Source organism: Zeugodacus cucurbitae, chromosome 4, assembly GCF_028554725.1.
Source record: "Zeugodacus cucurbitae isolate PBARC_wt_2022May chromosome 4, idZeuCucr1.2, whole genome shotgun sequence".
Classification (NCBI taxonomy): Eukaryota; Metazoa; Arthropoda; class Insecta; order Diptera; family Tephritidae; genus Zeugodacus; species Zeugodacus cucurbitae.
Window position 1 is genome coordinate 3,849,730 of NC_071669.1, and position 26,874 is coordinate 3,876,603.

The 26,874-nt window shown below is 36.8% G+C and overlaps 1 protein-coding gene across 1 annotated transcript in view; it reads right to left on the reverse strand.

Annotated features, from left to right (window-relative positions):
* Nucleotides 1-2,791: 2,791 nt before the first annotated feature.
* Nucleotides 2,792-26,874, reverse strand: part of LOC128921404 (serum response factor homolog A) — a 182,983-nt gene continuing 158,900 nt past the window's right edge. The window contains exons 3-4 of the mRNA XM_054229032.1: nt 20,864-21,292; nt 2,792-2,949 (exon numbers count right to left, since the gene is read on the reverse strand). Of these exons, the coding sequence (XP_054085007.1) occupies nt 2,792-2,949; nt 20,864-21,292 (587 nt within the window). The remainder of the gene's footprint in view (nt 2,950-20,863; nt 21,293-26,874) is intronic.

Below are 26,874 nucleotides of genomic sequence, written 5' to 3' on the forward strand. Positions count from 1 at the left end.
ATATGTGGAGATATTTCATTTGAAGCTTGGCTTTAGTTAAAATTTGTTATAATTTACACTCTGAGTATACATAGGGTTGCTAAGAGTGGACTTAAATTGCATTATTACTTTGAAATTGTTCAAGGTTTTAAATTTAAATGGAAGACAATCTTAAAAAGGCTTACAAGCGAATTATAAAAATTCATAGTGAGGTTTCGATGGAAGAAGTCATAGGTTTTATTTGATTCATATAACCTCAACTTGTGTAACAACAACGACAACAAATCTACATATATTGTAGAAAGCAATAATTAATAGTTTTTTGAATCAATTAAAAATATTAATAATAATTTTCTACAAGAAGGTTAGGTTAGGTTAATCTGGCAGGCAGTGAGCCACACATAGAATGATTTTAGTCCTTTGTGGTACCAGTTGGAGTGCAGTCACGTAGTCAATGTGAAGTAGTTATTCTTTAGGATGCCTGCGCTTGATTCGAATTTCAAAAGTTGGTGTGGTTTCACTAACGAAATCTCTTCCAGATTATCGTACCCCCAAGTGCTGAAGCCGTTGCCTTGACACTGCCGGACAAACGACAAACACACAAGAGATGTTCCACTGTTTCTCTGGCACCTTGCCCTTGATATTTTTTCCATTCTTTGCTTTCTGTCAACCCCATCTTAAAGGCGTGCGCCGCCACAAGACTGTGACCAGTGAGTATGCCGACCATATTCCTACATTTCCTTCTATCGAGCGTCAGTAAGAACTTCGTGTATTTCTGAACTGCTGATAATGAAGCGGTAAGATCTGCGGTTGAATCATACGTTCTTAAATGGAAAGTAGTTGAGATTCCGATTTCACTGAGCTCTAAACTTTGGTAAATCACAACGGACAAGAAATTATTTGAGCAAACTTATTTTTCACATGAAAAATCTTGAATCTGGTAGATAATTAAATCGATTGTAAAGAATTCTAACATAATTATCGATTCACAACTGTATAATGAAGGATTTATTTCCTCATACAAGCACTGAATTTTACTTGTATTTTCAAACGAAATTTTTTCAAGTAGTTTTATCTCGAATATTGAAAGCTTTTTGTCAAATTTTCTCACAAAATTTTTTAACTCAAATATTATTGGAGAAAGAATTACATTTTTTCATACTTGAATTGTGCTTAGGAAATGCAAAAAGACACAAAACAACAACATGAATACATCCAGTTGTCAATAACTACAATATTCAAAGTGACACAGGTCGTATGAGTAACCTTTAGAACACAGCTTTCCCAGTGAGGATTTGTTGAGAAAAGCCAGATGGTAAAATACTTAAAAATTCTAGATTTATCTTGAAATTATATCTTCTTCTACAGTCTATATCTAATGAAACTTTTTAAATAATATTTTGGTATTAAAAACCATCTGAAAAAGCCTCAAAAAATTAAAAATATAAAATTTAAATTTTATTAAATTTAACTAGCACTCTACTAAACAAAATTCTATTATTTTACAACAACATAATTATCGCTGATTAAGTCTCCACATTAAACAAAAACCAAACCGACAAAAAAAAGCAAAAAAAGACCGCTAAACATAAGGACAGTTAAGGCCTGCGGTGACTGGCACAGCTGTTAGGCTGCCACATGCGGCATGTGGCACAAACGCGCAGATTGCAGGCACGCAAAAACAATATAAACACACACACAAGCACTGTAAAGTACGCACAACAAATTTTTTTTTATAGTTTTTTACAACAACAAAATCTCAACAGGTTTTTCAATATTTTTTTACCAAAAAGTTTTTTTTTTAATATTTCTTTTTCCGAAAAATTTTTTTATACGAAATCGCACACGTTCGTCATTTTCACAGCTAAAATACTTGACGCGACGTCACGCTCAACACGCTTGCTCACGCATACACACACGGCATTGTACTGCATTTGCGCCTAAAAGTATGCAAGCGACCGAGTCGGCTCACTGGCTGGCTGGCTTGTTGTTTGACTTGTAACTTGATTGCTTTTGGTAGGGTAGAGCGAGCGTAGTAGCGCCACACACAAAATTGCCAGCTGAAGTAGAAGAAGCAGCACAGGAAGAAGAAGAACAATCAGCAGCGACGGCAGTCGACGTCGCAGCAGCAGCGACAGCGTTGGGCGCCAAGGCGGCAATGGCCGGTGGCTGCTAGAGCAACAGCAACAGCCGGAGCACAGACAAGTGTATGTAAGCAACAAACAAATGTTGAGTAAACTTTTGTGCAAACACACGCGTCGCGGCAATTCCCGTTACCTTTTTTCGTGCTTAGTGTTTAACGGTGTAAAGGATGCGCCAACACGATGCGACGACGCCGGCGAACATTTCAAATAAAATGCGAACGCACTGAAAAACAGCAAACGGCAACGGCAATTGCAACATAAAACATTTGCTACAACAACAACAACAACAATAGCAAAAGTATAACTGTGAAAAGCAACAAATACGCGCCGCACGCGAAGGTAAATAAACGAATGCGAAAATGCTTTTTGCAGGCCAAAAACAAACCGAACGCAGCAACAGAGTGTCGTCGGCTGTGTCGGCCTCTGTGGCTCACAGCTCCTTGTTGCGCTTCGTGCATCGGGTTTTGGCCACAGCCGTAAAGCCTTTCGCCAAATGGGCAATGCAAGCGACGAACGAAGCGCACAGCGGTAGCGCTGCCAACAGCGCTGCGGCCGTAAAAGTAACGTTAATGGCAGTCGAAATGTGCCTTGTTAGTGTGCAAGTGTGTGTGTGTGTGTTAGTGTTGCTGTGCAGCGCGCAGTGCTGCCAACTGCAGTTAAGCAGTCGATTATTGCAGCTGTTGCTGTTGCCATTTGCCGTTCACTGTTCGCTGTTGGCTGTTCGCCGCCTCAACGCTCGTTAGCCGGGTCGTCTTCGTTATGCTCGTTTGTCGTCTGTCGCCTGTCGGCGTCGTCATCACCATAATCGTCGTGTTATTCCACATACCTGTATCACAATTTCGTACAATCGAGAACACGGAAGTCTCAATTCGCGCAGCCATAGGCTCTGCTAAGTATAGTCTAAAGTCTCTTTGGTGCCTCTCATTATTTGCAGTTGCGGCAGCATTTTAATAGCGTTGCGCTCTGCACAATCCATTTACGCAGCGCGCTGAAATGTATGCTTTGATTTTTGAAAACAGTGAGCTTACTGTCAGAAATGTTTTGACTTGAGTACTTAAGAAGTGTTTTTGGTATTAATTTTTATTGTTATCAAAATTAGTAGTTTGAAGAATATATATTTTTAAAAACCAGACGTTCTCTGTTGCACAATATAGCGTAAATATCAAAGGTCTCTATGCAAATTCGACCCATCGAGTATTGAAAACCACTGTTTGAGTTAGTAGTGTAAACTTCATAGTCTCTGAGAGGGAATTTATCGTAAAGCAAGTCGAAATATTGGCCTTAAACCTGAAGTTTTCATCTAAAGTATAAGACTCTTGATATTTTGATTTGAGATTTGGCAAAAAAGCAGTCATATAACTCAAAAATATTACAAAAACTTTAAAAATATTGACAAGGCACAACTCATTGATGTAACTGAATACAAATCGAATACTTCAAATATTCAGACCGTTAATGTAAAGCTAATACAAACTCGGTGCAATGTAAGAATCATCAATGTAATAACCACTGGTAGAAGCAAATACACTAATAACACATAACAGTAAAATATATAAACTATACACTCATTACGCTATTCAAAAAAATCTTAAAAAGCTGCCGTTAATTACATTAACAGTTAACGAAAGTGCAGGAAAACTGTAGTTTTCACTATAAATGCACCAAAATGGAGAGCTGAATTATCTGCAACTGCAGATTTCATAATGAAAATACCGTTACATTAGCAGAAAACTGAGTTCCACTAACATTGAGTGGCATACATTTAGGCGCATATCCGCTTAAAAGCTTTTAGTGGCTGTAAAAGAGCCTACATTTTGTAAGCTTTCGACAGTTGGCTATTATGTTGCCAACCATTGCGCATTAATGGAGTTCTGAAAGCTTTTATTTGAGCTTTTGAGCTTTTTAACATATTAATTCGTTCAAATTTTAAAATTTTTATAACTAATGCAGAATGTAAGAGTCTCTTATTACAAAATTAAAATCGTTTATTATTATTTTTTAGAGGTCTCATTACAAAATCTCAGTCGTTTTGAAAGCTTTCTGTTAAAATTACCTGAGTGGTAAACAGTGGTAGTAATTGCTCCTTAGAATGAGTTTTTTATAAAATATGTCTCTAACAGTCCTTTTGGGCAAACAAATCTAAATAATTCCTTAAGAGAATGTTGTTCCTTAAGCACTTTTTTAATAACATTTAACTTACTGTTGAAGAAGGGGAAATTTTAGCAAAGATAAGTGTCTAGATAATACTTTCATTTTCATTTTCACATATAGCTTAGCTACTTAGAAATAGCAGAGGAACTATAGCAGAGTAAAAATAATATGAAACATTTCTATCAAGAATATGCCACCTAACATTCTTCCTAAACATGCTTTCAACAGAGAAGAGCTAGTTAACTACTATGCACTGATAACCTTAAGGCATTTCACATTTTCCTTTCTGCTATTAACATCACTTACCCCTACTTTAACAGCAAAGATTCAAGAAACTTAACGAAACATAAACAACCCCTCACTTAACATACATTCCATACCACAACCGCTGTCACTAACATTTCTGCTAAATACACATAACATAGCTGTTACAGCAGCACTTTAAAAGTAATGCTAAGAGCCATAACAGTTAGATGTAAAGCCCTAAGCAGCAGATAAACTTAACGAAACTTTACTGGCTCTCACGATCCGCGCTTACTGCTACTTACGCGCTCACTACCCTTCAAACACGCTCACTTACTCTCATTTCTATCTTCATTCTTTATGCTCACCGCCTAACAGGGGTTGCAGCCACAACCACACTCTCGCTGTTCACTACTGCTATTGCACTTAGCTTCAATTGTGCTGGAATTTAGCAGCACTGAAGTGCTTAAGTAGCGTACATTGTTAGCCTACTGCAGTCCAACATTACTCTGCAGCACGCACCAGAAGCGCTGTAGGGAATTTATCCCTGAGGATTTTGTAGGTGCGTATGTGTTGCCTGCATGTATTGGCATCTGCTGTAATTTATGCAAACACAAATGCCAGCAAATGGCAATAGCATAGGGAACAGTTTTAGGAGCTTTTAAAATGAAGTGCTTGCGTTTAGAAAAGCTTAAGCATCTGTGGAATTTCAAATCGTTGGCAGTTAGGTGAACTTTCGGGAGGTGATATATGTACATATATGTAGTGGCAAAGTAGGGAAGATAGTTTGGTTAGATAGATCATTAGATACTTTTTTAAGTAAAATTTGAAAAATATTTTGATTTTCTTTTTAAAAAAAATTTTGTATGGTCTTAAAATTTATTAATTAATAGCTTCAAAATGGATTTTATGTTAATACACTACTATAATAGTAATATAGGATGTCATTTTGATGGGGAAAAAAATTTTTATTTGAATTAAAAAAAAAAATAAAAATAAAAAAATTTGAGATTTATGTTTCTTAAAAATTTATGGGATTTGTAAATGTTGGCACAGAATTTCGGTCAATTGGTCCTTGATATGATTTTACCATCAAATTGGATGATTTGACTTGCGAAGTACAATCATCTGGGAAAGAAAATCTACTATTTTGAGAAGCCTCCCTCCTTATTTGCGAAGAACTCGGACAGCCACTTTTCACAAGCCTCTTTTGAGTTGAACTTTACAACACCAAGGGCGTTCGCCATGGACAGGAACAGGTGGTAATCACTTGGCGCTATGTCCGGGCTATATGGTGGATGCGATAAAACCTCCCATCCGAGCTCCCGTAGTTTCTGACGAGTCATAAACGAACTGTGTGGTCTGACGTTGTACTGCTGGAACACTACACCCTTCCTGTTGGCCAATTCTGGACGCTTCTGGTCGATCGCCTGCTTCAAGCGGTCCAGTTGTTCACAGTAGATAGTAGAATTAAGCGTCTGGCCATATGGGAGCATCTCATAGTGGATGATTCCCTTCCAATCCCACCAAACACTCAGCAAAACCTTCCTGGCCGTCAATCGCGATTTGACCACTGTTTGGAACAATTCAACGGCCTTCGAACACGACCGTTTTTTCTTGATATTGTCGTATGTTATCAATTTTTCGTCGCCAGTCACCATCCGCTTTAAAAATGGGTCGAGTTCATTCCGTTTCAGCAGCATACCACAGGCGTTGATTCGGTCCAGAAGGTTTTCTTTCGGGTCAAATCATGCGGCACCCAAACATCAAGCTTTTTCGTGTATCCAGCCTTCTGCAGATGGTTTAAAATGGTTTGATGTCTAACTGCCATCTCCTGGGCGATGTCACGAGCTGCCACATGCCGGTCTAACTCCATGATTTATCCATGATTTGATCGGTATTTGTCGCCACAGGTCTTCCGCCGCCGCCGTCTTATCCATGGTGTCGTTTTCACCCACTCTGAATCGTCGAAACCAGTCCTCCGCAGTTCGAAGTGATAGAGTAGCATCCCCCCAAACAACATTAATCTCACGGCACGTTTCTCTAACGGATATTTATATAATTGTATATGATTCAATCATTAAGAAGCAGCAAGCTTGCATATTTTTAGGCGCAAAAGCAATAATTACAGCCTCCTTATACTTATAGGGGTCTTAGCTTTGCAGTAAATGCGTGTTGCACAAGTATCTTACAACCACTTACAAATATATTCAACTACAAATAAGAACTTGCAGCTTTTTATGAGCGCTTGACCGCTTGACTAACTACTAGTTTGTTACCTCTGGAAGCTGAACCACATAAAAACAACAACAAACTGACTTGATGCACACATATTTGATACTAGCTTACAACAGTTCAACTCACACTATTTGCTTCCTGCTAGCAAATTGCAGCCTAACACCTTCTCCCTCATCTACCATCTCTCCTTTTGCCTTCAACAACCAAACAGAAGCAAAGCGCCCCTAACATCTCAGTCGCTGCCACCGCCGGCACAACATCACGTATAAATATTTTACGACGTCCTTCAGTCATTTATTTTTATTGCAATATTTGCTCACTCAACGTTTATGATGATCATTTTAAGCCATTTTTATGGCCAACGCCACTTATTGCACGAATCTCGCCAACGCATTTGCAAGTGGCGTACGGTTGAATGTGTTGAGAGAATGTGTTGAGAAAGATGCGAATGTGCGTAGCTATGCGTATGTGTGCCAGAGAAACATAAAGACACGCAGCAGCACAGTTGGAACAGCACACACAAGCTGGCGTGCGCGCCTTTGGATATGCTAACCTTTGGCAGTTGAAAGGCGCATGGGCCACATATGCTCACACACACACACTCGTAAATGCACACATCTTTATTTTACTTTCATTCGCACATTTTGTAGCGCGGCTTTGACTTTCTCTCATGCGCGCTTATATTTGTTACAACAACAATAACAACACTGCTCTCACACCATTCTTTCATTCACGTTTTATAAATGGCACCTCATTAAATTGCTCTGCCCATTTGTCGTCCCCAACGTCTGTTTGTCTGTCTGTCTGTCTACAGGCTCATGTGACCCATTGCTTGGAGTCGCCGTTCACCCCTTCTTCCTTCTCTCAACTGTCCCTTTTGTCTTTTATTTGCTTTACTACATGCTTGTTAGCGTCTTTCCTCGTACTTGGTTCGGGGTAAAGCAGAGTACAAACGTTTGTAAATTAGTGAGGCGTTAGATGGCTGTGTCCTAAATTGTCCAAGAGAGCATCAGTGACAGCTGCCAGCGCTTTGAATTATCCACAGGTGAGTGAGTTCGGGATTTAGAATTCATTCATTTGTGGAGGTGTGTGACTTGGGTGAGTATGTATGTGCCTGAGAGTTCCAAAAAAGTACAGAAATCAAAGTGCTGTTAGGTGTATGAGTTCTATTTATGATACGTCCGAGTTCCAACAGATAATATAAAGCAATCCATATAAAATGGGGTTCTATTAGCAGCCATACCCCAAAGCGGTGAACCCTACCTCAATTGCTTATGAATCCTGGGTTTTTCAGAATATTCTGCTTAACTTGGAAGATGTTCGGTTGAAGAACTTACTCCGAAAGACCATCGAGAGATCTTGAGACCATATTTCAGAATGAAGAGTTGAGTCCAATCGGGATTGCCTATGATGTGGAAACCCCTCCGTCCCAGATGCCTTTTAAAGGCCTCTTGAGCAGTGGGGATGCGCCAGAACCGGGATGAAAGAGCTAAAATGGAGTCTTCGTCCCCCTTTTATTCCCCTCTAACAGGAAACGATCTCTGGTGCTGTATATGAAATGGATCCGAAGTGAATTGGATAGCTTAAAGTTCAACAATCTACATGCCTTCAAATAGACGCCTTTTAGGCGCAGCAACTTTTTAACCAAAAAGACCTCTAACAAATTTATTTCTCTCTCTTCTCTACCTTCTTTCCATTGCCTCCACATCTCACTGACGTCGCCAAGTCTATTGGTTTACTTTAAATCGGCAAACAAGTCGCCTTTGAGCGACAGAGTGAGTCGCCGACAACAATTGCAAATTGCCAATAAATGGCGGCTCAATAAAAATGCAATAAATTTTGATTCAAAGTGAATTACCAAAAAGAGCCGCCGTTAAAAGTCAGGCAGGAAAGCATTTTTTTTTAGACGAAACGGAAGTGAATGCACATTAGATTGGCTTAAATAGGCGGCAGGTTGTTATGAGCGAGCGAGCGACAAGGAAGGAGTTGTTTTTCAAGCGCATAAAGGAAACTTTGCTAAAAGTTTCGAAAGAAAAACTTACAAGAATGCAATGAGACTTTGGTAAACATTAAAAGCATAACTCTAGGCGCTAACAATTTGGACTCAAGGTTCTGCTACGCTAAGGCAAGTGGTTGTGGAAGTACTGACTTTCTTGGCGATTTCTTAAAAATATTTGTTAAATTTTTTTTGATAATTTATTTTATTTTTATTGTAAGTGGTCAAATAGCCAGCCAAAATGTCATTGTGTTATGCAACCAGAATATTACTTTGAGTGCACACTCAATTTGCCTTAAGTGAGTGCTTGAGAAAAGTTGCACACTTCATCGGTCATGCGGTTAGGTTCACTTGTCTGCTCTATTGACTGTGCAAAGTATTTATTAAAATTTCTAATAAAATTGGAGAGCACTTGAATATGCACTTTTAAATAAGATTTTGAGCTTCTTGAAGGCGCAGTGTTGATTGCGGTGATTTTATAAGGTGTGAGGAGTGGACATTTTGCGGCGGTGTGAAAAGAATACATGAGTGGCAGGGAGAGAAGATTGAAGTGTAATCGAAATTGAATATTATAAAATGTAATGTAATAAAAAGAAATTTAAATAAAGGCAGATAAACATCAAATTGGAGCTGAAATGTATGTATTGAAATAGCTTTAATGTAATTTGAGTAACTTTATGGTAATGCAAAGTATTGTAATGCACTATAATGCATTGTAATGACAAGTAATGCTATTTTATTATGGTAATGAGGTGTTACGATAGAATCACTTGCAGTTGAGTGTAATTGGTTTGAAGTAATAACGGTAATCTTATGTCATTGCAATATTTTTGTAATGTGATTACAGTTCAATTACTTCAATAATTGTATTTAAATACAAATATATTTCAACTAATGCACTTAAATACATTTATTTGTAATGTAATTATGAGTAATTGTATTTTAATTACAATTAATTTATATATATATTTGTACTTTAATTACAGTTTAATTACTCTGATATAATAAGACTGCAGGTTTTGCAAAATAATTGTATTTGAATGCAGTTATATGTAATCTAGTGCACTTAATTACAATTTTTGGTAATGTAATTATGAGTAATCGTACTGAAATTACAAGTAATGTAAATGTATTTAACGTTCCGCAAGTTATAGTCTTGCAATTAAAGTAAATATATTGCATTATAATGTTAGGTAATGATTATAAAAGTAATTGAAGTTTTGAGTTTAATTACTTTAATTAAGCAACAGTGCAGAGATTTTAAAATAATTGTATTTAAATGTAAAGAAATGTAATTAAGTATATTTAAAGCGAATTACTGGTAATCTAATAATGAGTAATGGTACTGTACTTACAAGTAATGTAAATGTTTTTGAAATTCCGTAAGTTATAATATTAGATTGAAAGATAATGTAATGCATTGTATTGGCACGTAATGATTATAAAAGTAATTTATTTCAGTTTAATTACTTTGAATAAGTAACAGTGCAGGCATTTCAAAATAATTGCATTTAAACGCAAAGAAATGTAATTCAGTACATGTAATGAGAATTACTGTAAATCTAATTCTGAGTAATGGTACTGCAATTACAAGTAATTCATTGTTTTTGACATTCCATAAGTTATAATACTGGCATCAAAGATAAGATATTGATTAGAAAAGTAATTTAAATACTGTTCAATCACAGTGATTAAGTAACACTGCGGTGATTTGCAAAATAATTTGCAAATAATTGGAATTAAAGATATGTAATTCAGTACATTTGTTGCGAATTACTGGTAATCAAATTATGAGTAATGGTACTGTAATTACAAGTAAAGTAAATGTTTTTGACATTCCATAAGTTATAATATTGGAATGAAAGATAATGTAATGCATTGTATTGGCAGGTAATGATTTGAAAAGTAATTTAATTACATTTTAATTACTTTGATACAAAAACACCGCAGTGATTTGCAAAACAATTGTATATAAAAGCTAATGTAATTGTATTTGTATTCGTAATGTAATTATAAGTAATGGTATTGTAATTAAATTTTATGTAAATATATTTCAAATACTATAAGTTATAGTAATGAAATTAAAGTTAAAATATTATATTGTAATGCCAAGTAATGATTACTAATCATACAGTAATTTAATTACAGCACAATTACTTTGATGTAATAAAATAGAAATAGAATTATGCGATATCCAAACTTGTAATTAAAAGTACGAAGTAATGAATATGTGTAAAGTAATGTTTTAATGGGATTTGGGTATTCAAAATGCTGTAAGCTTCAGAATAATCAAAATTTAAATAAGTTATTGAATCAAAACAAATGCAGTCTTATATGTTATACTTAAAATAGAATAACTCAAGTCGTTGAATTACAATGAGGTTAGCATTATAATATATTCAACACCAAAATGTAACGCTTTTTGCCAATAATGTGCCATAAATGTCGGTTGTATACAACGATTTTCAAGTGCCAGACAAACGTTCGAATGCTTAAGTGCAGGAGAGCGTAGCAACAACGAGCCCCAGTGAATAAAAATAAATGGTGTAAAGAAAGAAAAAACAAAAGCAAAACTTGCTGACCATTTTGCATGCAACAATGCGATAAACTGGCCAACATTCACTTTTAAGTCGGTCAAAGTGGCAATATGTATGCTTCAGATATATATTTCATATATAGAAATTTGCTCGTGTCATTCCAATGTGTGTGACCAGAGTGCCTGCTGCTTGTCGTTTTGCGCAATAAATTATGAATTATTGCAAAAATATTGCAATGCAGTGATAAAGCTAGCTGCAAAGCAATACACACAAGCACAAGCATAAACAAGCAACAAAAAGCTTGAAAGCAAAGGATTTTACTTGTTTATGTGCAGCAAGTGTTGCATATCTCAAGGCGCTTATGCATGACATTGCATATGTATGCTTGCTTGTTGTTGCTAACAGCAAAATTTTGTCATTTTATTATTTATACATGGTGTTAAATTTAATTTGGCACTGTCTACAACTTTCACCCTTACACAAGTCGGCGCTAGGCCCTCTTTTTGAAGCTTTCTCCAACACTTAACCACCTACACATACTTGCTTTACTTCAGCCTCTTTGGAACATGGAACAAGTTGTTGTCATTGTTGTTGATATTGTTGTTGCTGCTTTATTTTCGTCAAGCAAGTGGCTCCCTTGTTGCTCATTTCATGTTGCCAGCTTGATCATCCTCTGCATTGTGGCTAACTTGGATTATCTACAGCAGCACAGCAGTCACACATTTTTTGATTTCTTTTTTATTATTTTACTTTCTTTACTGCTTTCGCTAACTGGGTCAGATGTCACTTTCGGGCAACAACAATAAGCTGGTTAGGTTTTTGGTTACAGATTTTCTACTGTCTCCCTGTGACTGTGAGGCACTTGACCACAGCGTCAGACCATTTTGTCATGATGTTTTTTGGATAATTTTTGGGCAAATTTGTCGTACTTTAAAATCTTAAATTTAAGTTATCACTGAAATATAATTTAAGATTTGAGCTCAGTCAGTCGACATAATTAAGTAAATAAAAAGATTCGATAGCTTCCTGCTTTTCTGTGTGCTGAAATTAAAAATATGAACTTGTGGAACACCAATTTTAACGGATTTTTAAGAGCATTGTGGGCCAAATTTTAAGAGATCTGAAGTCTTAGACATCTACTATAAGTATACACGTCAGTAAACTTAAGAAATAATTATTGAACTTGGGGAACACCAAAAAATTATATATATATCAGGATACTATGAATCGAAATACAAGTGATTTGGCGTTCAGACAAGAATTCTGAGCATGTCGCAATAGTTTAAATAAAGAAAGTAAATAATACTCCATTATATATGAGTTCTAAACCTTACTGAACTTGTGGAACACCTAATATAATTAAAGCTTTGAGCTCAGTCAGTCGTTGTAATTAAGTAAATTTAAAGCCTCAATAGCTTCCTGCTTTTCTGAGTATTAAAATTAACACTATGAACATGTGGAACACCACTTTTAATGGAGTTCTAAGAGCATTTTATGCCGAATTTTAAGAGAACTGAATAGAGAGATGTTCTCTATAAGCATACACGTCAGTAAACTTAAGAAATAATTATTGAACATGTGGAACACCAAAAAAAATATATATAACAGGATATTGTGAATCGATATACAAGTAATTTTGGGTTTAGACAATAATTCTGAACATGTCGGTTCATGTTTAAATAAAGAAAGTAAATAATACACCTTCATTTATGAGTTCTAAACCTTACTGAACTTGTGGAACACCCAATAGAGACAGCGTTAAACTAAAATGTGAACATATTTTGAGTTGATTTGATTGAAAGGGTTCTTCAGAATTCAGAATATTTGATTTCAAAAGAGCTAAAAGCAAATAAAATTCGAAATTTTAGCAAAAACTTGCAGAGATTATCGAAAAATTACAAACTCGCATTTATTGATCTGTATAAATCCTTGAATACAATTTTGACAGCAGTTAATGACATTAAAATTTAAACAAATGTCCACAGCTTAAGCCAGGCGATAAGCAGGAAGTGCAATTTAAGAAGAAAGGGTCACCCGACACTGGTTAGGACTACAAATAATATTTACATATATACAGACCATGTTGAAATGGGCGCAAATCATTATGCATTATTTGCCTATAAAGGATTGATTGAATATCCGTGAATGGACAGCAAATAAAAACAAAAGCTTAAGCAAATCTGAAAGCAGGCAGGCAAAGCAAGGCACTAGACCCCTAACAGTTTAATGCAAGCGTAATATAAGTTGAGCAAATAGCAGTCAGGCAACCCTTACCGCCCGGCAATTGTAGAAGTAAGTAAAAATAAATAAAAGCGCGGACCATCCATATGTCCAGTTAAAGAGCTGAGCGAGCCGACAATTGTTTTCGCCCTTAAATGAACAGCAAGGGCTAGTGGTTATTGCGTGCGGGCAGTGAAAGTCCGAAAGACCGAGGAAAGGGTACAAAAGTGCTTCGCAAAAAGGGCAACCCCTAAAATTATGCTATTGAGCCGACAAGTGAGGCATGAAACTGGATATACTTTAAGGTTTTGTATGAGTATGTGTGAGTGTTTCTGTTGTTAGGCGCAACAAAAGGCTCAGGCAATGAAGCAGATAGGTTGTGTAAATATGTGCGATTGACTAAAATTACAACAAAAGCAACTAATAAAGTCATTGCAACAACAATTATTGCACATAAAAATAAATACGAGTGAAGGAAAACAATGCGACATGGCCAGTGCAGAGTAGATAAACAAACCCATATACATTGACTTATCACAGCTGACCCATCGGTCAGATGGATTTGCGCTAAGCAATGAGAGTAGAATTTTGAATCCCCAAAGATACACAGTGCGAAATAATTTGAGCAAAATTTTAAATATTGACTCAAACTTAATTTTAGTGTCCAAAAATATTTATTTCTGTGTCCTCACACCCATTCCACAACCCTTCTCACTCCCTGCACCTGCTTCATTTCTGTATTTGTTTTACCGCTCACCAAGCATTCAGTTTGTCCATCAATTTACTTGCCTGGCGAAAGTTTTCAGTGATTTATTTTCTCTCAGTCAACCGAACTTATGTCAAAATATGTGATAAGTAATCCGCTTTAGTTGTATTATCATCATTGCATTTGTCGGACATACTATTGACCCTTTTGCTGCGCCCAATCCAACCAAGAGAAAGGTCCTAAGAATTTTTCAAATGACAGAAAAGATTATGTACTGCTTAGCTGGCCAGCTGTGATAATTTTCTTCGAAATGTCTTTTGATGTCAAGCAATGAGAGAATATTGAGAATGCGCATTTCTTTAACAAATGTCCACATAGCTTCTTTTCCAAATATTATAAGAGTAATTCAGTAAGCAGATATTCGATTGATTATTAAATAAGTAAGTACATATGTTATATTTTCGTTGGCTCTCTTGAAGAAGAACGCTGCTTTCCAAAGTGCTTTCTGTCAACTTTCGTTGCTACGATCTTAATACTAAGCCCCTTGTCTCATAAAGAACTTTCCCAATCATCGTTTGAACGAACTGCATCAACTGAGTATAATCTATCCATTTTGGTTCCTCTCAAAACTGGTATAACGGTACCAAATTAGATTTTCATGATGTCCAATTAGATTACAGAGGCGGCTCATACCACAACCACAGATTCTGAAATCACTAGGTTTGAGTTCTTGCTTGGTACTTTAGCGAGTAGCGAATCAAACGAACAACTGGTATAATTTTGGTAGATTAGCAGAATTGTCTTTTTATAGTAAAGCATAGTAAGCGATTATACCACTTTAATCAGGTATCAAATATAGTAGGTAGCGAATCGAAACACCAACTAGTATAAATCTTAACAAATTATATAAATTACAACATTTCTCAAACTGAAGTGAAAGTAAGTATAAAGAATAGCGAGTGGCGAAACGAACAACCAACTAGTATAAATCTTAAAAGTTTGGAACCTTGGCGACTATTGAATCGAACGAAGAACTGGTATAAATTACAACATTTGTCAAAATGAAGTGAAAGTACTCTATGATAAGCGATTATACCATTTTGATATATAAAATATAGCGACTATTGAATCGAACGAACAACTGGTACAAAGCTAGTAATAAGCTCAAAATTTGCCAGAATGACGTGTAAGTATAGGTAATGATTATATTATTTTGATGATGTATAAAGTATAGCGAGTAGCGAATCGAACAACGAACTGGTATAAATCATTAAAGTAATTTCAATTTTTGGCGACTAGTGAATCGAACAAACAACTGGCAATAAGTACAGAATTTGCCAGAATGGAGTGTAAATACAGTAGATTAAGCGATTATACCATTTTGATGATATAGAAAATATCTCAAGAAGCGAATCGAACAGCCAACTGGTATAAATTAGATCATTTGCTAGAATGAAGTATAGGTAGAGTGTAGTAAGCGTTTATACCACTTTAATGATGCATTATATATATAGCGAGTAGCGAATCGAACACTCAACTGGTATAAATTCATTAAAACTGGTATAATGTAATAGATATAGGAGAGATTTCTTATGAGGTAACTACAAAATACTTTGTAATGAATTGAACTGGATAACTGTGTTGTTGTTTTCAACTGGTATAATTACAATGTTCTTAATCTCACGTGGCGAGTAAAGAAATGGCGAATAGAAGACGTTCTATAAAAGTAATTTATACACGTTCTGTCAAATATAGCGGCTTTATGGTATAAATATCATAGCAACAAAGCACAAAAACACCTTCCAACAACAATAAAAACAACCAACTCACTTAGCGAAATTAATTATTTTCACCATAACCTCAACAGCGCAGTGAGACTGAAATATGGGCAGCTTTGATAACAAATTAAATTAAACTCTAAATCATAATGCAACTGGAGAAGGTCGAGAGAAGAAGGCTTAGTAAGATATACATATTTTTTTTTTGCGCCAAGAAAGTAGAGCCAACGCCATAATTTGCCATACTTGACATAGTTTAGCGTCGGAGGAGTAAAAAATAAAAACGACAGCCATAAAAGGCAGCTCCACGAAGGATGATGATGAAAGTGGTCAACGGCGCAGAAATAAAAGCGGCAAATATATGGAGCGCACAGGTGGAAAGAAGCGTCAGCGCCAGACTAACAACGGCAATCAACATAGCTTAGAAGCGAAAAGAAGAAGAAGAAGAAAACATGTTGCAAGACCGTGTGGCAGTCAAGTAGCCAACCAACAGCGGCATTAACAACAAATCACACCGCTGGGGGACGGCAATATGCCGCGCAGACAGCTGGCGAAGGCGAGACGAAGTGGCGCAGTGGTTGACTATAAAATGTGTGGCCAAGTGCAATTGCTCCATTGTGGCAGCCAGCTGTGTGTGTGTGGTGGCAGCGTTGATGATGACGACGCGCTGCTGATGGTGACTTTGAAGACGCTGCGGAGCAACAGTGAAATAAAAATTTCAACATAAATACGAAAACAACGGAGGAGGCGGCAGGAAGCAAGGAAGCAAGTATAAACTGTATACAAAAGCCAGCTGCAAACAGTTTAACAAGCAACAAAAATAAGGAGGCTGGCGTGCCACATGCAACAAGCGCCAGCGGAAGAGGTTAAAAAGCTACAGACACCAAGAGGAAGACAAGCAAGCGGAAACAAAATGTTGCACAAACACATGCAACAGAGTGAAAAAAAAACAATATAGGCAGCGCATCTTCTTGCAACAAGGCAGGCAGTCTGCCACTGGCAAGGCGAGACTTTGCTTGCAATAAACTTAAATCACGATTAAAAGTGTGATTATCCTTGCGGCGTGCAACAAATCGCTTGTTGCAAGTGAGCAGACAACGACAGCCAGGCTGCCACCTGGCGCACAGTGGCAAAGGCACAGCGGTGTTAAGTGGCAAGTACGAGTGTGTGCGTTGGCAACTGGATTATGCCGCCTAGGCGCTGTTGCAAGCGAAAGTTACGCTGATTTTTTATGTTCGCACGCCTCCTTGCTCGAGCCAACAAAGATAACGGTTATGCCAGCACACAAACACTAACTTATATTTAATGCATTGCAACAACAGCAGCAACAACAACCGATTGTGATTTCTCTGTGTTCTCGCCAGGCGCAACAGTTCAAATGACACATCATAAAATAGCATTTCTTATGCTCCTTGCATGTTGAGTGGGAGGCACGATCTGTGAGTTCGAATGTGTGTGTGTTTATGAGTTCGTGTTAATTTTTGGCGTTTATGAAATGGCTGTTGCTCGCTGTCTATATGTTGTTGTTCTTACTTTAAGTGTTATAGCTTAAAATTCATGCAGACCCTTTGCGAAGAGCTGAAAGAGGACTGTCTCTGCGAAGGAATATGGGTGGTCTGACTATAATACTAGATCCATGTGTATCCTATCATTCGTATGAACAGACAGATTCTTCATCTATGGTAGAAGGGGTTCATATTCTACTCAATTTCCCCGACTCTAGTCAAGATGGAATAGAAAAGCTTCGAAAGCTCCGAGGACTATGTACGAAACTATCAAGCAAGGAATAGGGAATAATATTATTGACATTTATTCTCGTCAAAGAGTATAAAGAATTGGCAATCTACCACCAAATATTCGCCTGAAGATTGTGTCTCTATTAACCGGTTGAGCTTGAAGTCGAGGCTGACAAATCGTTATGCAATAATTATGCATTAGCAAGGGTTTCTTTATTTCGAAGGGCTCTTTTCGAAGCTGTAGTTATGATCTATAACTTTTTCATTAATTATCATATTTTCAACTGACGCTTTTCTCAAACTAGATCTTGAAAATTAAAGATTCTAATTTATTCCTAATTAAGAACTTTATACTGAAGAGATGCGACTCATTACGACGAACCTAAAGCATGTTGGCTTGTACTCGGGTAGGTATTTCTCTGGGTGATATTGCCGACATTTTATTGATTTATAGTTATAAATCGATACCGATCCTATTAAGTTCGGATCACCGAAAGTACAGTGGTTGAGCTAATAAAATCCGTGTCAATACCACCGAACCGTCTGCGTGGGAGTTATCGCCTATCGGAGACACCGAGTGACTCGGAGACGAGAGTGACCCTCGCGCAACTTCGTTCTGGATACTCTAGTAGATTAAACTCCTACTTATCCCGACTGAATCCCAACATAACTGATCCCCGCATGATACTAACGCCCTCTTTTCATAACAAATAAACCCACCTCCTTGTAAAATCCCTTTCCCTTTGGTCCCATCCTGTCGAAAAAGCTCATTTAATGGGCCTCCCTCTATCTGCTTCGATCACAATTGATTTTTGCTTGTCCGTACATATCCGATGTTTAGATAACCGTTACAACAACCCACATTTTATTCGGTTACTGGTCGAAGATATATCGCCTTCAATGAAAATTACAGGACCTTCGTACTATTACATTGATCAGATTAAATCCTGTAGTCTCTATTTCGGACATGAGAAAATAGAGGTAATAATGAATGAAAGAATGAAGAAAGGAATTACAAGCATGACAGTCACTTGATTTAGAGACGAAACTCAGAACTTAAAGCAACAGAAACAAAGTTTGGAGACTCTTGTACCATAAGCTCTCAAAGAAGGTTCCATCAGAGTCACTAAAATAGTCTCGTAGTCTCGATGGACTGGACAAACTTAAAGTGGGGTTATAAATAAATGATTTCTTGCTTATATATGAAATTCGCCGAAGATATCTGTCACCAAAGGTGTCGAATCAAGCTAAAGCCACAGAATTTTTTCTGTCAAATCGAGAGAAGATTCTTGGAAAGAGCGAAGATGTATTTATAACCAACAAAAATATTTCAGCTTAATAGACATACAAGCCAGACAGAGTTCGATAAGTAAAGAATCTTCCATAAATGCGCAAAATTTGCAAAAAGAACGCTGAGAGGTGGCAAGAAGTCACAGTTGTTTGAATTTTCTAAATATAAAATACGCAATGCAAATAAGCAGAGATAACAGGCTGGTGACAGAGTCCCTCATGCACCACAAACACACACTCTAACTCAAGCAAGCACTGCATTTAATAAATGTATAGGCTGTGGGTCAAAAGCCAGACAGACATATTTCAAAGCAACTAAATGAAGGGGAAGGGAGTCCTGCAAAGCGCACACTAATAAACTCAATTGTTTTGGGGGAGCAAATGAACTGCGGAGCCGCTTAAAATTGTTCGACCATAAATTGTGGGTGGTCACCCAGAGTCAATGGTATGTGCTTGTATTTGTTTTTGCACCGCCGTCGCCGTTAATTTTCACATGTCACAGTCGTCGAATGGCCGGCCCGGAACGAATTCTCCTATTGCCAATATTTACATTGCCATTTAAGATTATCCTAATTGAGAATCTCGGCCGGAAATCTGCACTGTAAAGTTGCGACACAAACACACATGCATCTCTTAGTAAATAACAGTTAAATTGTATGCACAAAGGAAATGCCTATTTATATATATGTTCAGCTGCATCGAGGGCAAGTTGAAGGCATGAGGGATTTCGTAATTTGCGTTTAGTGTCCACTGGACTTTGGACACATATGTGAGTGTCTGTGTTATTGTTGTTGTTGTCGCGCAATTTAAACAATACGCATGAAAACGCAATCAATTGATTAGAGCCCAGCCAACGTACGACCGGCGCTCACACAATTCGACACGCCCAAAATGGTGCAACGAATGGTGTCCGAGGGTAAGAAAATGCGGAGAATATGTTAAATGCTGGCTTTTTATTGCTGTCCATCAGCTTTTGGGTTGGGTGAGATGACCTGGCTGTTCTTTGGGCTGAAATTGTGCAGTTAAGTAGAAATTCGGAGACTCGATTTTCGAAAAAAAATACACAAAATTAAGGGTGTGATTTGGCGTTTATCCAGAGAGCTTAGCCGAGGCGGTGAGGCGGAAGTATATTGGTCTTCAAATAAAGAAGAAGCTTTTACTAGTTTTGTGAAGAAAACTGATTTGAATAAATGAACCCCATCATAAGAGTTATGTGAGAGTCCGTTTTAGGTGGCGTCTTCAAATGTTGTATTCTTTTAATATGGTTCCTGGTACTTTCTCTCAATATGTCTTCATTCTTGAGACTCTCTATTAATATCTGTCGCATTCCATTGAGAGCGAAAATATCTCCAGGAATATGAGAGAAATAGTTTCTACTTTAATTTTTCAATCCTAGTCATGATGAAGATGCCTAGGGATGGTAATATAATATATAAGAACTGATAAAAAGTTGTGTTAAACTGTTCTTTCGTCAAATATACATTCATAAAATGAAACTCTTTCGCTTAAAATTTGAAATTTCGACCTCAGGGCTCTTTCTTCAGATGGGTTCCAGTTCTTTTACTGTCATCTAGGTGTCTTCTGCTTGACTATCGTGACTTCCAAAGTAAAATCTGAAGTCTTGAGGTCCAGGAAGCCATGGAACTTACAACAGACCCTTTCAGAACCGTTAAATTTTTGGAATCAAAGTATATAAAGAAGCTCTACTCCAGATTATTTTATAAAAAAATATCAGTACAATATGAGTATTCAAAGTATATAATTCTTTCAACTTTCTTTCCATAATCAGCAAAATTTTCCCCAAACTATATAAATTGTAAATATATATATTTGAGTCTGTCCTACCTTTATTATGACCGGTGAAGGTGTTATTGTCTGCTTCTAAGACGTTACTCAATTGTTGTTGCTGTTGTAGCTGTAGTTGTTGCTGATGTTGTTGCAATTGTTGCTGTTGTTGTTGCAGCTGATGCTGATGTTCACTGGCGGCAGTTGGTGGGTAATCGTATTGATTTGCACCACTATTACCAACAACACCGCTTGCAATAGACTTATACAACAATTGTTGCTGTTGTTGTTGCTGTAAACGATGTGTCTGCTGCTGCTGCTGTTGTTGTTGGCTCAGCGTTGTAGTCGGTGCTGTTGGTGGCGTATACGGATTATTATAAATATTACGTACGTCACTCTGGCTTTGCAATTGTTGTGCTTGTTGTTGTTGCTGTTGCTGCTGCTGTGCATGCGTATTAAAACCGTTCACCGTAAAATGACGTGTTTTACCTGTGGCGGAAGAGAGGTGCGGAAGAAAATATTTTTAGTTGAAGATTGCTTTAAAAAATTTGATATTTTTTTATAAAGTTTTTCATTCAAATAAAATTATTTATTAAAAACATTTTTTCTGAATTTTTGTTGAAAAAATATATATTTATAAAAATATAATTATTATTTCAAAAAATATATTTTTTTAAATATTTGAAGTGCCATATTTCCTATAGTATTAAAATTAGAACACCATTTGTACCAAAAGCTGCTCTTTTCAGTTAGGTATGTCCACTGTAAGTGCATAATTATGTGTTTTTGTGTGTATGCATGTATAAATGTATGTATGTGTTCATAAATAGCGCTGCCACCTCGTGGCAGTGAAAATATGTTAATCTCACTGCAATTAAACCATTTTCCGTGCGCTTTTTCATCGCCATTCATCATACACATATGCATAAATTTGTAACGGCATAAGCGCATGCTGATGAAGACCAATAGTATATCAAAGGGGGTAAAGAAAATGTTAAATTTTTTTTCTTATATATTCGAGTTTTTACCATCTATCATCTATTACGATCTATTATTTTATACGATCCTCTGTTTTTGACAATTCCTATCTCTATTTCTATTTCTATTTCTATTTCTATTTCTATTTCTACTTCCATCTCTATTTCTATCTCTATCTCTATCTCTATCTCTATCTCTATCTCTATCTCTATCTCTATCTTTATCTCTATCTCAATCTCTATCCTATCTCTATCTCTATCTCTATCTCTATCTCTATCTCTATCTCTATCTCTATCTCTATCTCTATCTCTATCTCTATCTCTATCTCTATCTCTATCTCTATCTCTATCCCTATCGCTATCTCTATCTCTATCTCTATCTCTATCTCTATCTCTATCTCTATCTCTATCTCTATCTCTATCTCTATCTCTATCTCTATCTCTATCTCTATCTCTATCTCTATCTCTTTCTCAATCTCTATCTCTATCTCTATCTCTATCTCTATCTCTATATCTATCTCTATCTCTATCTCTAATTCAATCTCCATCTCTATCTATATCTCTCTATTTCTCCATTTGTTTCACTATTTATCTCCCTCTCTTTTTTAGACATCATATTTTTATCTTAGATACCTCATACTCTATTTCATTCCTTATATAAATAACTTTGTAATTCTCAGCAATCTTATGATGATCTTAAAAGAGGCAAGGCAGTAAGATAATCTTTGAGGGGTTCTAGTTCTAGTAAATTTATTATTGTGGCGATATATTGATCCAAGGTCTGTCACAATATATTTGATCTTTCCTCGATAAATATATAGTTGTACCTTTTAGCTAATAACCTTTGTAGGCTTTTCTCCCAATTGTGGTATAAGGCTTTACTATGGTGGACTTGGCCAAAACTACTTTAAATTAGTAGCAATGATAAAGTAAAAGAAAAGGAAGAACTCTGTGTGTCAGGAAAACAGAGGCTTTCATTAATTTTAAGTCGCTTCTGAATGAGTACCGAAGTTTAAGAGTAGACTCTAAGATACAAAACAAAAAACGAGAAGGTCGAAGCTCATTTTTTTACATTAGATCTTTTAACTGGAGTTTCAACAAACTAATCATCGAATGACAGTCTAGGGGTCTTTGGAGCCACCAATTTCATACCCCCCTCTAACTCCAAATGATTATATTAAGATTCAACATGAAGGGTAGGGGCTTTTGTTAGATTTTTAGTGAACTCCGACAGCAAAGGTACATACAAACTTATTATTTCATCTCTCTACATATAAGTCCACATAAAAAGAGCACACAAATCGCATGTGAATGAATATATTTAGTAATGCAAGTAAGCTCACCACTGCCACATGAATGGGACGAGCTAGAATGAATGAATGAATTATGCAAAGTTTTATATGGATATTCATAATAATAAAATAAAAGAGGGTTTCTACTACAGGAAATGATGATGACGCGGAAGCTGTGATAATGAAGCTGCAAATGTAACCTTTTTCGCTGGACAAACAAAGCGCAAAGCAGAGCAACAAAAACATGCAAATCGGCTTTCAAAAAGTACTGCCAAACCCCCCACCCAACCCCCCTTCATATAACGCTACCAAAGCCCGCCAGCGACCCAACTAACAGCCAAATCAGCAACAGACAGACAGTAGTAGAAGAGTTGCTGTTGTTGTTGGTTTACAAAACATTTCTTCATATCAGCATATGTATGTATTTTTGAATGTATTTGTGTGTGAGTACCGTTATGTGGTTCTCTAAGTGGAGTTGGTTGTGGCCGCTTGTTAGGCAGCATTTGCGCTTTTGTTGTATTTTCGCATATTAATTATGCTTATGTACGCGCATTAGACAAAAACGTTGTTGTTGTTATTGTTGCGCGGGTGTGGCAAGCAACTAAAGTTATGCACACATACGTACATATCGACATGCATATGCATGAGCGTACCTAGTTGACGCTTCGTGTTGTTGTTGTGTCCGTCCGTGTTCGGTGTGAAGCATCAACACATTATTTGAATTTTTAATTTGCCGCTAAGCAAAAAAAAAAACATTTTTGGCGCTCTCTCGTGCACGTGCAACAACGGGTTTTTTCCACGCTTAACGAAGGCAAGTCGCCGTGTGGCAAGGTGAAGGGCAAGTGACGTCGGTGGCAAGTTGAAAATATGCTATTCAATGGTGATTTGTGGTTTGTAAGCTGGTGTGGCATGTTCTGGAGGTGGGTTGCTGCAGTAATGTGGATAATTAAATTAAATATTTTGGATTGAAATTAATTTTTTGACTCTTTTGTGATGGGATTTTTATTTTATAATTGACTAAGAGTATAAATAAATGGAAAATTTTGTGTAGGTTAATGAAGACCCTTCACTTAGAATCACAAATCTTCACAAAATCTGTATAAATGGTATATTGGCTTTAGCTACAAAGAGTATTGGACCTCTAAAATATACGAGCGCGACATCTATCGCTTAAATATTTTGTTGCTTTACTTCAAAATGCAAATACCATAATCTTAACTTCGCCATCTAGCGGTTGACCACATATTGTATTATATACACATTATCTTCGAACCTATAAATTACAATTTCTAACAAAAACAACGATCGCAGATTTACTCATAAGTCAAAGGCTGCAACTACGTTTATAGAATAAGGTATGAGAAGTCACTCCTGAATTGGTAAGAGTGCTCTGTAAGATTGTATGACGTATGAATTTACAATCGGATTAGTCCAGACGTATTTGCTTGTCTGATACGAGAACATCCCATAGCTTCATATGCGACAACTCACACCAAACAAAATACGTTTTTGTGTCTTATTAGTCAAAGACATTTTTGACTAATCCGGTGTGGGTTAAGCCTTATAATCAACCAATCGATCTTTTATGAAGAGATGCCGCAGAATGGATCAATGATGAACCAATCGATGAATCCCTTCAATAGGAGGGAGAATACCTTACATCTAAAAGACTTTCCAGCGTGAGGCATAAAATGACGTAAGCCGACTAAGGAAAGTTAGTGGAACTTCTTCTTGTGTATAGCTCTATTAGCGGTACAAATTCCCTAAGCTAGTTGATCCATTATCTACGACAATACACTTGCTTCTTTTTCTTGACGGACTTAGGCACGGCTTACGCGACAAGTCCACAACAGCGGCCATTTATTGCTCGCATTTTGGCGCCAATTGGTTATACCAAGTGAAGGTAGGTCCTTCTCCACATGGTTCTTCCAACGGAGTGAAGGTCTCCCTCTTACTCGGCTGCCACCAGCGGGTTTTCGTACAGCTCATCGTTCCATAGTCTGCGGTATTCGTCGTTGTCAATGTTCTGAAGACCCTAAATCTTCCGCAAAACCTTTCTTTCGAAAACTCCTAGCACCATAAAGTAGGACGGGAATGATGAGGGAGATGATGAGGTAGAGTTTGGTTTTTGTTCGTCGAGAGAGGACTTTACAATTTTAAATAGTAGCCATATGTGGAAGTTCACGTACGTGAGGAAAGTTTCTGACTGTCGTTCTATTGGGAGTGGCCAGGAACGACTATTTTGCATGTGGCTCAAGTAACGGCTTCCGGTCTTAGACCAAGTATCCTCTGGGTAGCCAACAGGCATACGTTTGGAGGCGAGCTAAAGTGAGCAGACGAATCCCGCTTATGCGGTTGTGCGTAGGGTTTGGGACCCATCACATAAAAACGAATAACCAATGAATAGGAAGCAACAGCCTCGGAATAGATACATTCCTACTATAATATATTTTCATATGAAAAAGTATGCAGAAGTTTATTCAGACATCTGACTTATTTTTGAGGTCTTGGGCGAAGTTTAAAATCTAATAATCGATTTTCAAAGAATGGGCTTAGATGAATGGGTTGGTGGACTAATAGAGAAACCTCACTACACTATAAATTTTCCTGTAAAAGCTAAGAAGAGGTTTATTCTGGCATCAGACTTATTTTCTAAGCATTGTGTGAAGCTTGGAATGGCATAGCGATGCTTAGGAAAAGTCAGATGAGCTTCTGTATATGTATAACGACCTCTAGTGGTACAAATTCCATAAACTAGTAGATAATAGGACGACAATACTTTTGCTGAGCTACTAAATGACTATCTAATCTTCAAACCAATTCTTGAGGCAATAAATGAAGCACCACGTTCATGGTGTTCAAATAATGAAGAGAGTAAATAGCAAAATTAGACTAAACATGAAGAAAATTGGCACACTGACTGCGTTTGCATTGGGCTTTCATAGGATGACCTTGGGTAATTATTAAAATTAGAAATCCATATGAGCTTACACAATTTAAGAAATGATATACAAGAAATTCCAAGCCATTCAGACGACGATACTGAAGCAATATCCACAAAAATTAAACAAAAATTGATATTGATAGCAGTAAAGCCTAGTAAATCACTTGAAATTCAGTTTAAAAATACTCAGAAAAATTTAAAAAATATTTCATCGGAGTGAACGTGACTTCGTTATGGATTCTTTTTTGTTGTCATCCTTACTTTCTCATTTATACAAATATTAAGCAACTTTACTCTCAAGCTAAGATGTGACTGCGCGATTATTACTCGCTGAGCTTACAACCAACTTTATTTTGAAGGAAGAGTATTCGTATAAAAATATACAAATTTAAAAATATTTATATGTAAGTAAGTCTAAGTAGCCGCTGCCAATTTCCAACCATATGATGTGAGTTTCAATCTCGGTAATTGCTTATTGAGGCGAGAGGTCGTTTAGCGTAGATAATGGTGTAAAATTTCGATTGACAATGGCGCAACGTAAATACAAACAAAGCTGCCGTAAAGACGCACAACTGCCTATAAGATATATATATATAACTGTATATATATTCATACATACATATATTCCAGTCGAAGAAGTGCGCAAAATAGACAAAAAGTGACAAATAATGGCGCAAAGGCGCACAAAAGGGTGAAAAGCGAATTGTTACGCAGCAAAGGAAGCTATTAAATAAAATAGAAAACACGCACAAATAAACAGCGAGAAAAAGAAAAAAGCATAAAACACACAAGAGCACAAAAAAAAATATTTTTCAAAAATTGCCTGATTTAGTGCGGAAATTGAAAGTCCCACAGCGC